The sequence below is a fragment of the Phocoena phocoena genome, chromosome 16 (genome assembly GCF_963924675.1).
Source record: "Phocoena phocoena chromosome 16, mPhoPho1.1, whole genome shotgun sequence".
In the NCBI taxonomy this organism is placed as follows: Eukaryota; Metazoa; Chordata; class Mammalia; order Artiodactyla; family Phocoenidae; genus Phocoena; species Phocoena phocoena.
In genome coordinates, this window is record NC_089234.1 from 2,875,706 (window position 1) to 2,889,310 (window position 13,605).

Below are 13,605 nucleotides of genomic sequence, written 5' to 3' on the forward strand. Positions count from 1 at the left end.
GAAATTTCCAATATTTGATGTTTTAACCTACAAAACGGCAATTCCGTATGGTTCAACTCAGCACCGTTTTGTGACCAGCCTAACAAAACAACTAGATGGAGAACACCACACTGACCTGGAGGAAGGAGCCTGAGAGAAGAGCGGTCCTGCCCGAGAAAAGGGGCCTCTGGGCAGCAGCAGCAGGCCAGGCCAGGCCCGGGGTAGTGGAACAGACAGCGCAGCAGGAGCAGAGGCCAGAGCCTTCCAGGCCGGGCTCTGGGAGTTACCTGCGGAAGTGCTGAACTCAAGGAGGAGCTCAGTTATCACTACGCTTCTAACCAAGTTGAAACGGGGAGGTCTGCTCTAAATCTCAGAGGAATATGATGAGAAATGACACCCAAAAGGATGTTAAACGTGTTCAAAATCTGAGACGCACAGAAAATAGCATTTGTCAAGGAAGCATTTTTTTCCATGATAAACGCACCCATTCCTCCCCATTTGCAAAGGTTTCTTTTCTTGTGTTGATTCACAGCTTCTAGAAGCTCTGGGGCTGCCAGGGCACTTTCCTTGTGTGGGCCTTTTCCGCTCACCACAATTTCACTGGCTAAGGGACACAGAGAAAGAGAGCAAAGCCAACCACCGCTGGACAGAAAGGGGTGTCACCACATCTGGGGGTTAGTGCCAATTAACTCCGTGTTAGCAATCATATTACAACCATCCACCACCTCCCTTGTTAAAATGTAAAATCCCCACACCTGGCCCCTGCCTGGGAGGCGTGACTGAGCTAAATCAGAAACACCTGGTCCTACAGCAACCATTAACTGTCAGCAGGCGGGCCTAGCCTGGGGGACCTCCTGCCACCAGGGCGGTGGGAGAGGCTGCCCTCACCCCAAAACCCAGCTGGAGGGTACCTGGCCCCAGTAGTGAGTATCCACCAGCTCTGCAGGGCTTGTCCAACAGGGGATGGGCTACTGGGTGACTGGACGGACTTCATCCTTCCCCAGTGCCTACCTGCAGCTTGTCCTGGTTGCCCAGACTGACCCTGACCATGACCATGACCATGACCATGACCAGCTGGCAGAGGAGATGGCCAAGCTCGGGCCCAGAGCCGGGAAGGCGGGGGGCAGCAGGGTGAGAGTGGTCCCAACTCTCTTCAAGCACTGAGGACAGGACTTCGGGATTTTGTAAGCTCACCCCCTGCTGACCCCCTCATTAGATCGTACAGATCCTTCCTGACCTGGTTTCCTAATTTCTCTGCTCTGAAATCTTCTAACCCTTAAATTTCAGCTCACTTAGGTGATACATGTTAAGAGAAGGACAGCCGCTCGGCCAGTTCTCTCCTGCTCCTGCCAGGGCAGTAACCCCCACATGGCAACAGGAGATCGAAGAGCTCACTGTTCCAAGGTTCCCAAGCCCCCACTGTAAAAACAAACCCGCAGCAGGACCCCCATCCTGCGCCTGGCAAGGGGGAGGGGCACACGAGGAGGGTCACCCACACCCTCGACCCAGCCCGGCGACCTGAGGTGCTGGTTCCGAGCAGGCGGTCAGTGCTGGGCAGGGGGGCGACGCGGCCACAGCACCACCTCGGCCCGCGAGGGCCCCATTCTCGGGAGCGACAACGGAGGGTCTCTGGACGTGAGTAGGGCGTGGGGCAAAGGCCCACTCCAGCTCTCACGCCCTGTCCTAGAGACGCCCTTTTAGACGTTCTGGGGCTCCCAATGGAAGACACCGTCTGGAGACAGCCCCACGTGATGCAAGGGGGCTGACGTGGTACCCAGCTCAGCTTCAGTTCATTACGAGCAAAAACGCCCAGGGTCCTACCTACCTGGTCACTCACTGGACCTTGTTAGTCAACTCAGGTATCAGCTCAACTGGCTTGAACTTTTCTACCTGCTTCCCCTGAACCTGCTCCACCTTCAAGTTCGTTTTTGCTGAAAGCCACAGCAGCATTTAGAACCATTAAACTTACTGAGTGAATTCCATTTTGAAATTCAAAATGGCTTTAAATTTACCTCATCTAAAATCTCAGGGTAATTTTTTTTCCTTAAGTGTATGCATCTATACGTATATATATCTATATGTAAGTATACACTCATTAATACTAAGATGACCATGAAAAAATCACTGTGAAATAAACCACTGGTATGTGTCTAGAATGACTCTAGCTGCCATAATGAAGCTGCGAACAAAAGCTTACAAAGAAACGTCTGGGAACGTGTTTTTAGGTTTTCTCAGACTCTATGTTCCATCGGCATACCGCATGTAGACAATAAGTTCATCCTACAATAATTCATCCCTTGAGAATACAATTATTATTATTATTATTTTTTGTGGTACGCGGGCCTCTCACTGTTGTGGCCTCTCCCGTTGCGGAGCACAGGCTCCGGATGCGCAGGCTCAGCGGCCGTGGCTCACGGGCCCAGCCGCTCCGTGGCATGTGGGATCCTCCCGGACCGGGGCACGAACCCGTGTCCCCTGCATCGGCAGGCGGACTCTTAACCACTGCGCCACCAGGGAAGCCCGAGAATACAATTATTGAACTATGGTAAATTTGAGGGGTTAACCTGAAAACTTATTCAAGAAGACACACTGCCGCTACCCACTCCAACGTTAAGTGTCACTGACTGAGTGTATGGAAGTGGCCAATTGTCCATGTATGAGCCTCGTTTTCTGTGCTGTTGGCAAGCAGATGAAGTTAACAATAAGCTTATTGAAAAACTTACTGCCATTCAGATGTGTTCCTATTTAAACCTTTCAGCCAGCGAGAGTCAGGAGTCCATCTACATGGATCATTTTTATTGCCTTTGCCAAGAATTATGTGACCACGTGCCAAAACTAACACAACCACTTGGAACGGGTGGAGACTGCGCACTCCTATCCATCCAGTGCGGCCACACGCCGCCTCTGTTCAGACGATGTGAAAACGCCACGCCAGTGTAGTCAGTAACCTGAGCTGGGAGGTCAGTGACAGTCAGTAGGTCAGCCCCCCTGAACCAAACACTGCGAGGCGGCCGAGGTACTGACCTTTCTGGAAAATGGGATGGTGAAGAGCAGGCACGGGGCGCTCCTCGAGGACCGCGGGCTCATGGAAATAGGCACCCAGCCAAGCCGCACACTGCGCCAGGGGCTCCGTCACTTCCTCTGGGCCTCCGAGCCGCTCAGGAGGAGCGGGGGCCTCCACGGGGCTGCAAAAGAGATAACAGGAGCTGATTCAGCCTCTAGGCCCAGCGTCCACGTGACTAAGAAGCAAACAGAACACGCCCGCTGCATCTAAGTGGGTCGGCCCGTAGCTGCCTTGCAGGTATGCAGGTCTCGCCTGCGCCAGGACAGCGGAAAGGTGCCGGCAGGAGGACGGAGGCCGTGGCCCGGGTCACCCCACCCGCGATTCCACCTCCAGCTGTGAGGACACGATCTCTGGAAAGGGGCAGTGCCCAGGAAGGATGCCCGGTACCTGAGCTCTTCTGTTTGGGGCTGACTGTCTGCAGTCACCCTGCCGAGCAGGGATGTGAGAGCACCGAGGATGACAAGTACAGAAGCAACTCCCGGGGGAGTGTGCCTGCCCCTTCCTAAGACTATCACCTGCACCAGTTTTGATCTGTAGAATCACCACGTACTCATCTTAAAAAGTATTTTCCAGAAATCTCGATACCATCAAAGTAATTAGCCTGCAGGCACCCACCCCTCCCATCACATTTCAACGACAGACCAGCACGGTTCCATGTGCTCTGTGGCTTTGAGCTGGCTTCTGGGGGACCCCCTCCGAGTTCACACTGGGTCTCAGGCTTCAGAGAGTCTACTCTGCGTGCCGGTCACTCTGCGAGGCTCATTTCGGTTGCTGTGACTTTCGTGCCCGGGACTTCTATTTGGTTCTCTTCTGAGTCTTCTCATTCATTCACTGTGGCCACTGTGCTCCCTTTTAGCTCAAGTTTAAACCAACGTATCTTAGACTCACTTCGGATGGTCTGTTTCTTCTACTCGGGGTGCTAATCCTTCTGTTTGGGGACCTGTGGCTCCCCTCAAGGAGGTGACGTCTCACCTTCAGCAGGGGCCGATTTTCAGGGAATGTGCTCCGCTGGACTGAGGAAACGTCCCTCTAGAGAGGGTTCACTTTTGCTGCTTCTGAGCCCCAGTTTTATGATGGATCCAGCTTTTCTTTTAATTTCTGAGAACGACACACCCACAAAAGCACTGGCACCAAGTCGGATTTCTTCAGATGCCATTCCTTCCTGACCTCCCAGGCCCTGGACAGACGGCAGGCTTCCCTGCACTTTCCAGCCTGCTGGGCAGGCTTTCTCTAGTCTCCTTCTCAGAGGCTGCAGCTTGAGGCTTTTGGGGGAAGGTGGGAAAAGCCTCCCCCCAGCATCCCGAGGGCGGTCACGCAGGCCTCAACCGACAGGCTGCCTCCTTCAGCGTACACTCACCACCCTTACGAGGGCCCAACTGAATACGCGAGGCCACAACCGCTTGGCAACGCGGCCCAGCACAGGTAGGACGGATGTGGCTCACGCGCCCGGGGAACACAGGCCTGGCCTCCCCTGCGAGGAGACACACACCGGTGTGTGCAGGGCCTTACAGATTCAGAAATGTGTGCAATTCATCCTGCAAGCAGCGGGGAGCAGCTGAAGACCTTTAAGCAGCGTCTCATAAACAACCCTGTGCTGGGGTCTCAGTCTCTGAGTCACGGTGTTCTGTAGGTCTAAGAGTCTCCAGAGGTCTTGGATCTTTCCAGAAAGATCCCTCCTTGGATGGGATCCACTCTCTTCCACAATGGAATGAGAGGTGGGTCAGGGAAGACTTTCTAATAAGCATGTGAATGTGAATGGCCTTAAGGAAGGAACCAGGGAATGAATGGAAAAGAAGAAATGAGCCCTTCAAGATGACCAGGGAGAGAGGGGGACCACTGAGACCCCGGCTCTGTAGAGCTGGCCAGTTGGGCGATCCTGCCAGCAACACAGCTTGACTGGGCAGGCCCAGGCCTTCTCCAAGTTGCCAGCTTCTAGTGGTTGCTGGGAGAGGGAAGCCCCACGCACAGGGCCCTTTCAGGGTCTGGTCAACAGGAGACCCTGAAGGATGGGGGCTCAGTCCACAGGCAGAGAGCGGCGTCTAGTGGAACAGGTGGCAGAATGGCATCTTGGAGAGACTTCTGGGGATGGAAACTATCTTCTCATTGCCCTGACTGCTCTCCCCATTAGGACATCTGCCCACGGAAAGGTGGGGAACTTCTACCCCATGCTTGGCTTAAATATTTTTCCATGTCAGAGAGAAGTTCCCAGTGACTCTCTTGCTCTGTTCCCTACTTACTCAGTAAGTCTCCAGGGCTTGAGGGGTCTTCTCGGCCATCACACCCTGCAAACGGGGCTCCCTGGGTGGGGGGCATACAGTCCAGGAGACAGGCAGGCATCTTAACCTGGGAGGCAGGGGGCTCTGTACCCACCAGTAACCTGCTTGCTTGGGGAGTTACAACCTCTTACTCAGATGTCCTGGTTGACTCAGGGGTATCTAACAAAGGCCATGGAGCTGTGGGCATCCCGGGCGCTGCCCACGCTGGTAGCCGTTTCCTCTGGGTTGCTAAGGGAACTGAAATGTGAGCTGTGTTTCCCAGCATTTCCCACTCTTAAAAGGATACTTGAAGAATTTTTATAGTAGTAAAATTCATCTTAAATTGATTTTTTATGCCTGTGCTAAAGATCTCAACCTCTGATTTACTCTGTAGTTCTCCGTTTTAACTCTTTCTCTATTGGCATTAGATAACTATTCAGGGGTGAAATGTAATTAAACAGCTTTGATTCTGAAGCAAGGATTTATGATACTATATTTAAAATGAATGGCATTAAACACACACATAAAACCAGATTTTTAAAGCCATGACACAAATTTCCATTTCTACAATAAAACGAAATTTATTCTCTGCCCTGCCCTCTCCTCCAGCCTCGCTCTGCCCATCCCTGAAAGAGCTGTGGTGTGACAGTATCACAGCATCACTAACGGCCACTCTTATCGTGGAGGAGTTTCTCCAGGCTTCCTACCGACGAACCCTGAAACCCCGATAATTATGGGCTCCGTGGCCCACACTCATTTAAATCCCACATTCACGTCTCCCTGGGAGCCTAGCAACTCACCTAACACTAAATGCACAGGCCTGTGGCCACTGCTTCCGGAAAGCACCACTGAGTGGGAGCCCGGACCCCAAGAGAGCAGCCAGAGAGCCGGTGCGGCAGATGGAGATGAGAGACAACCGTCCCGACATCTGCAGGGCCAGTGCAGAGGTGACATCAGGGGCCATCCCCCCGAGACCTCCCAGGATGTCCTCAATAAAAGTAATCCTGGGACTTCCCTGGCGGTCCAGTGGTTAAGACTTTGCCTTCCAGTGCAGGGGGTGCGGGTTCAATCCTTGGTAGGGAAGCTAAGATCCCACATGCCTCACCGCCAAAAAACCAAAACATAAAACGGAAGCAGTGTCATAACAAATTCAATAAAGACTTTAAAAACGGTCCACGTCAAAAATATCTTTAAAAAAAAAAAGAGTAATCCTCAGGCCAATATGGTGACACTGGAGCCCTTTCACTTCTTTTTCTTTTTAAACTTGGCACAAGAGGGCTGGCTAGTGGCTGGAGAATGAATTTGGCTTTGTTGAGCTTTTTAACATAGCGATGGAGAGCATGGGTACGTTGATACAGCAAACATAAAGTCACGTATGGTTTGTTTTAAGGGTTTCTTCAAGAAATACGCAACTGTCGGCAACCCCAAGGACCCCGTAGGACCAAAAAGGACAACAGTGTACCACCTTCGGGGATGCTCCCCGAACCACAGTGTGTCGGAGAGCCCTGTGTGAAGCTCTCCTGGAGTCGTGACCCCTGAGAAACAGCCAGACCCATCCCCCTGGGCTTGGAGAAAGAACGTTCTGGCGTTGAATTGCATTTCAGATTTGTTTTGACGTAAATCTGTCCATCATTCCAAATCAGGACACAGAAAAGCAGGTGACATGCTCCAGAACAAACTTCTGAAGTGGTTTTTTTCTGGCTGTTGTTGTCGTTGTTTTAAAATTTATTTGTTTATTTTTCGCTGTGTTGGGTCTTCGTTGCTGCGCGTGGACTTTCTCTAGTTGGCGGCGAGCGGGGGCTACTCTTTGTTGCGGCGTGCGGGCTTCTCATTGCCGTGGCTTCTCCTGCTGTGGAGCATGGGCTCAGTAGTTGTGGCACACGGGCTCAGCAGTCGTGGCTCGTGGGCTCTAGAGCGCAGGCTCAGTAGTTGCGGCTCATGGGCTTAGTTGCTCCGCGGCATGTGGGATCTTCTCGGACCAGGGCTTGAACCCGTGTCCCCTGCATTGGCAGGCAGGTTTCTTAACCACTGCGCCCCCTGGGAAGTCCCTGAAGTGTTTTTAATAAAGCAGGCAGCGATGCCTTACCTAGATTTCTCAAGAGAAACCACGACTTCACAGCATTAGATACATGAGCACAGAAGGTATCAAAGGAAGACTGTCCATCCCACCCGCACGAGGCTTGCACCTCAAGACCCTGGCGTGGAGGAGAACGACAAGGAAGAGTGACAGCATCACACCTGGGGAAGCGGAGGATTAGCAGGTGACCGAGCCTAACTTAAATGAAACGGCCCTGAGGACAAAGGTCACGCGCGCGGGAAGCCCTGCCTGGCTCCGCCGGCCTCCCGCAGGGTGTGCTGCAGCCTGGAGGCTGAGCGCTGGCCCGGGCTAGCGAGGGCAGGGCTGCCTGCTCACGTGCTACAGCACCAGGCACCCGCGGGGCAGCAGGTGAGTTGCCGCGGTGGGCAGAGGACGCCAGGCTGGCTGAAGCCCTCAGAAAGTGCTGCTCGAGGCCTAACCCCTCGCGGAGAATGGCTGCGCGCCTGGCAGGCCGCCCGGAAAGTGGGAGGGGCGTCCCCAGCTCTGTGCCCTCCGGTCTGTCCCCCACGACAAATGCGCTCCGCACCTTAACCCACCAGCTGGGCAGGAGGTTCGGGTGTGTGGATTTGGGGGCGCCTCAAGACTTCACTGGCACCAAAGAATCACTAAAATGAGCATAAAATCATAAAGATGTCATGTACTTGGGCTTAAACCCCATCTGATGTAAGAAAACAGGCCCAAAGTTCCGAGTTCCTCCTATCTGGCGGGCACCGCTCGTTACACCCAGCGGGTAGACTGTGCAACATGCCGCGCGCTGGGAGGGCTGTGCCTTCCGGCCTCTCTGCGTGGCCCCAGTAGCTTTCCAGCATCTCTCTCTTCATGGGATGAAGCAGCCTTATGGTTGGGGAACGTTAACTGGTGAGGCCAGAGGGTCACCTAAGAAAAGAGGTGCCGAGACTCATATTCTTCTGAGTCCCTCTGGAATCTGGCAGGGTGACCCAGGTGTTGTCCCTTAGCAAGGCTGGGAGATTAGTCCACAAGGAAGCACACGCACTCTCCAATACAATCTAAGCGTGAAGAAGCGACCAGAGCCTTGGCCGCACACAGCAGCTCAGACCCCCTGAGGATGAGAAGCCTCGCCTCCTCTGGCTGCCAGGACTCGGTGCGGAGGGCAAGGGCCCCCGGAACTCCAGAGTGGGGTGGCACACCTCACAGGCTCAGGAAGGTGCACATTCACTGCGGAAATTTAAAACTGCAGTTGAGGTGACGTTATGAACATCACGTGGACACTCTTGCTAGACAGCCCTGGTAAACACACAATTACGCCCAACCTAGCGGAGGCTGGTGGAGTCTCTCGCGTTTGCGTCTGATGGATTTGTCCCACATTTAATTATACCTTCTTGCTAAAGCTCAGATGCTTTTCTTCCAGTGGTAGGACTGAAGACAAATAAATCATGCTACCTGCTTTCAATAAAGTCCTTTTTTTTTTTTTTAAATGAGAAGGCTGAATAAAGGCTTTAAACTCTACATTCCAACCAAACTTAGTGGCTTGATTCCATTCAAGCATTTACTGAGGATGCTTTAAGTACCTGGCTTGTTGGCAAGAGTATCGACTTGGGGTTTATAGTCCAACTGGGCAGGCGGGGAAGGTGAAGGTAAAACAGACATATCCATCACCCTCCTGATGGTTGTGCTGAAGGAGCCCTTCCCGGCCCAACTGGGACTTTCACACGCCACTGCCATCTGATGAACGAACAATGAGTGATGGTTCCGTGACACTGCCCGGTGGCCAGCAGCTGTTTGGGCAATGACACCGCACGGGTGTGACAGAGTCAGTGCAGTTGAACATTCTAGAGTTATATTAGGACACAGAGTAGAAAAAGGAGAAAGTGCTGATGTCAGCAGTAAGAAACACAGATCTCAAATGACACAACGAAGTCACAGGTGAACAAGAGGAGGCGCGACAGTGGGGGTTCATCTATGGACACAACTGGAGCCCCCCTGCTGCTGACGACAACGCGGGCAGCAGTGTTTGCTATTTATCAGGTGCTGTTCTAAGTGATTCATGCATTAGCGTACTGATTTCCCACACAATCCTAAGAGCAACATGGGTTCAACTGTGAAAAAAAGGGAAAACACTAATAAGCGTGCATGAAGTATCAGCAACATACCTGAGTTTGTATAAAAACGACAGACATAATACGTAGATGTTAATTCCCTGAGACAAGAGCTCCTACTACTTGTAACACGAGTTTATTAACTGACTTTCATGTGTTTGGTTTTAGTGTCTGTTTTCAAAGATGTTTCTGTACAAAAGGAACACGCAAAAGGGAGTACAGGCCGAAGGTGGCACACTCCCAGCTTCCAGGGAAGTCAACAGGCGGTGAGCTGGAGTTCCGAGGGTCAGCTGAGCAAACCCTTAGTGAGGTTTTACTGTGCGGCTCGTAGCAAGAGGAACATAAACCCTGCTCCCTGCCTTTATGCCTTCCGCCCCACAATCACACCCTCCCCTGCAAGCGAACTCCACAGTTATGATCCTATCACAGGCCACCAACGGCTCGCGTCCCAAGGGCGATGAGAGGAGGAGGAAGAGGCAGTTTAAAGTTTAACTGGGCCCTAGTTTACTCACTGTCAGGGTGGCCATAGGTACGTTGTTTAAACTGGGTATCAGCTTTGAATGGGCATCCTAAGCCCTCAAAATCTGGGGCTCAAATTAATGTCAGAACCCAAGCAAGACTATAGAGGAGTTCGCTGTGGTATTTTAAAACACCCACCAAGGGCTTCCCCGGTGGCACAGTGGTTGAGAGTCCGCCTGCCGAGGCAGGGGACGCGGGTTCGTGCCCCGGTCCGGGAGGATCCCACATGCCGCAGAGCGGCTGGGCCCGTGAGCCACGGCCGCTGAGCCTGCGTGTCCTGAGCCTGTGCTCCGCAACGGGAGAGGCCACAACAGTGAGAGGCCCGCGTACCGCGGAAAAAAAAAAACACAAAAAAACAACAAAAAATAAACACCCACGAAGAACACAGAGAAAACTGTATGTAAATTTTCAACTCCTCCCCATATAAGGTACACGTCATAAGCACCGTATGTTTGTTCCTTTTTTAAAATCATTGCTTCTTTAAAATACATCAGCAAAAATAAAACATATTTTTAAGAGACAATTTAAACAGTATACTTGGCAGGCAAGAATGCCTCACAAAAGCCTATCTACTTTCTCTCCTAAATGTTCAAGTTGTTGAAAGGAAAACTGTATTTTATCAACACTTTAACATATCATTAAAAATCTCTACTATTTGACAGAGGAAGATAAAAACAACCCAAAACTATAGATGAATTATCAGGTCCCTAATGATTCCAAAACAATTACAGGATGCAGAGCAATCGAGTTAAATTTTATTCAAAAGCTTACTACACTTGTGTTTTCTTTTCTTTTTCTATCAAGAAACCCATGAGGTTTAAGCACAATTCATTATGTATGAGACCCCACTTGCAGCGCCTGACTGTTGATTAACAGCAAAGTTTGCTGTATGTACATTTGCAACATTCGATGCATACAATATGCTAACTTATTCTTTCACTGAAACTAATTATTTACAAAAATGACTACTTGAGACTACAATTTATCAAATGCATGCATCCAGTCTCGATTTGGCCCCAAAAGACAGCCTGGAATGAAGATCTTTTACTTGATGTGACAACTTCTAGAAATGCTGTTATTAATATTGTAAATGTGGCAAATAAAGAGTTCAAATAGCCTTATGTCTATGTTGCATTTACTTTCACCACTGAAGCAGTGAACAAAGAAGCTTTTTTAACGTTTCACACACTTATGAGAGGTATATTCTTCTTTCCCAGCTTAACTTAGCTTCTAACAAGTAAAACGCTTACATGTGGGCAATGAAATAGTTTTAAAAAGAAATAATAGCTAACATAGAAATGGAATAGAAAACCGTAACCATGTTGCTGCTTATAAGCAGATTTATTACAATTCTGTCAAGAATTTAGTTCATTTGTTGAAAAGTATCTGTAGAAACGTGAAATGTTTAAAGAGTCATTCCATCAGTCTCATCAAATTCTTGATACTCCCTCAAGAGTACTTCTTCCCAAAGGATTCTGGGGGTAGGTAACTTCGCATTATTCAACCATCCTGCTCCCTTCTCCCAGAAAAGAAGAACACAGAAGAAATCAGTCCACGAATAAGAATTATAAATGTCCCATCTTCGGATGCAGATTTCAGGTGGGGCATCTGGTCAACCGAGAGCGTCTTTCAAGCTAACACTGCAACGCATGTGGCCCCGAGCTGCGGCCACCTGTTGCGAGCGTCCTCTACAGTCAGGTCTCGCTCTGCCAGGCCAACCTGTACACCCTCCAAGGCGGCCCTTCTGATGCCCTCAAAGACTCTGTGTGGCCTTGCTCTGCTCTGCGTAGGCCGTGTGCCACTGTGGGCTTGGGAGAGGCAGAGAGGGGTCACTGGCCAAGGTGAGGAAACCAATGCCTGTGCCCCAGGAGAGGACGACAGCGTGGGAGGTCATTACGTGCTACAGGGTGCTCCTGCCAGCAAAGTCATGCCCAGACGCCTAAGGAGAGAGAAGAAAAGGGCCCGCTCGGGGGCACAGGATTTTAGGGACGCAGATGAGCTGAAGGATCAGTCAGAGGGCCTCTGCTCTCTACAACCCGTGTTAAGAGAAAAAGTAAATAGCGCGAGGATGGGAAATCTCAGGGCACGTAGTCAGATGGGTAAAAGATGACTGGTTTTCTATCATGCAATTTCACATCCTGACTCTCTCTCTCAGTAACACAGCTGAGGTCAGCCACAGTTACTGCTCAGCATCACACCTTCATCATACAACACGGCACACTTTGGAAAGGATGGAGCCACTGAGTTGAGGACCGACCGTATGGAAATGACCCACGGTAAACCCTTGTATAAAATTTCGTAGCTGCTATTTACTGACTGCCTACCATGCGCCACGCACAGGATTAAAGACTGTTCTATGTTTATTTCTCCCAATGACCCCTGAGGAGGCATTATTATCTCTATGTTCTAGAAGAGGAAACTGAGGCCCAGAGGTTACGTAATAACAACTAATCAATGCATATGGGATGGAACCAGGATTTGAATTAAAGTCTGTTTGATTCCAAAGACCTTAACCTGGACCATCTCCATGAAATCCAAGTACCCTTGCTCATCTCTCTGAAATGGAAACAAACGGTCCCTCTAATCGTGACAAGCCCATACGTTCACATGCTCTATTCCTGATAGCATATGCACTAGATAGCATTTGGATTTATTCTTTTAGTTTTAGGTAACTTCTGTTAACTTCTCCCTGATCCCCAGGACTACAATCTAGGCCCACTGCCCTATCATTCAAAGACAATGGGGATCTGAGCGTTGAATCTAGTTCTAGTATATTCTAGATGTTTCCAAGAAGAGACACTAGGTGCCCACACAGCAGGGTCTCAGGCTCTCAGACAGTGGCCACTGGCGTTACTGCTCTTCATCCTTAAAGGAAGGCCATGATGCTGTTCAAATGCCTCAATGACCAGCCCACACAACACACAGTGTTCCTCTACACAGGTAAGAGGCCTAAGTCTTAGAACGTTCCCAGCCCATCCCCCCTCATCCTCATTCTCCAGAAGCAAGGCCCAGTGTGATCAAGGCAGCGTCCCAGGTGGTCCGGCAAACCAGCAAGGCAGGCCCCGTGCTAAGGCAGGAGTGGGCCTGGGCTACACGGAGACATCGGACGAGCTCTCCTGCAAGGCTGCTGCGCATGTCTGAATGAAGGCCCTGCGCTGTCACGGAGCTGGTCCCAGCTCTGCCTCGAGCCCCGGAGGCCTAGCTGGCACTTCCTTGGTGCTCAGTACCTGCCTCCTGAATGGACTGTAAACAAGATGCAGTGGTGCCACCACAGCACGTGCACGGAAAAACACCTGCATTTCGGATTCCATTTTTCCAAGGAATTTGCTGAAAACCATTCCCTTGAGCGGGGGGCCTCACAAAGATTTTCTAAACAGCGCAAGTCACGCTTCTCTGTCTTTTCAGATTGTGTAGCCGAGTAACAAAGTCTGTTAAAGCCCAGGGAACAGGCCTCGCAGCGGATTTTGCTCAGTTTGACAGGACTCCACAGTCAAAACCTGGAAGTGTTTCAGATTTGAAGACATAAAACTAAATGGCTCTTCCATTTCCAGTCCAGATATGAGCCAATCAACCGCATGCTGAGATGAAACCAAAGAAAAATGAATTTAAACAGCCAATACTTGAGCCTGCTCT

At 50.7% G+C, this 13,605-nt stretch overlaps 1 protein-coding gene across 1 annotated transcript in view; it reads right to left on the minus strand.

Moving 5' to 3' along the window:
• MGMT (O-6-methylguanine-DNA methyltransferase) overlaps positions 1-13,605 on the minus strand; it is a 221,897-nt gene that overhangs the window by 40,920 nt on the left and 167,372 nt on the right. The window contains exon 2 of the mRNA XM_065894838.1: positions 3,004-3,164. Within this exon, the coding sequence (XP_065750910.1) occupies positions 3,004-3,164 (161 nt within the window). The remainder of the gene's footprint in view (positions 1-3,003; positions 3,165-13,605) is intronic.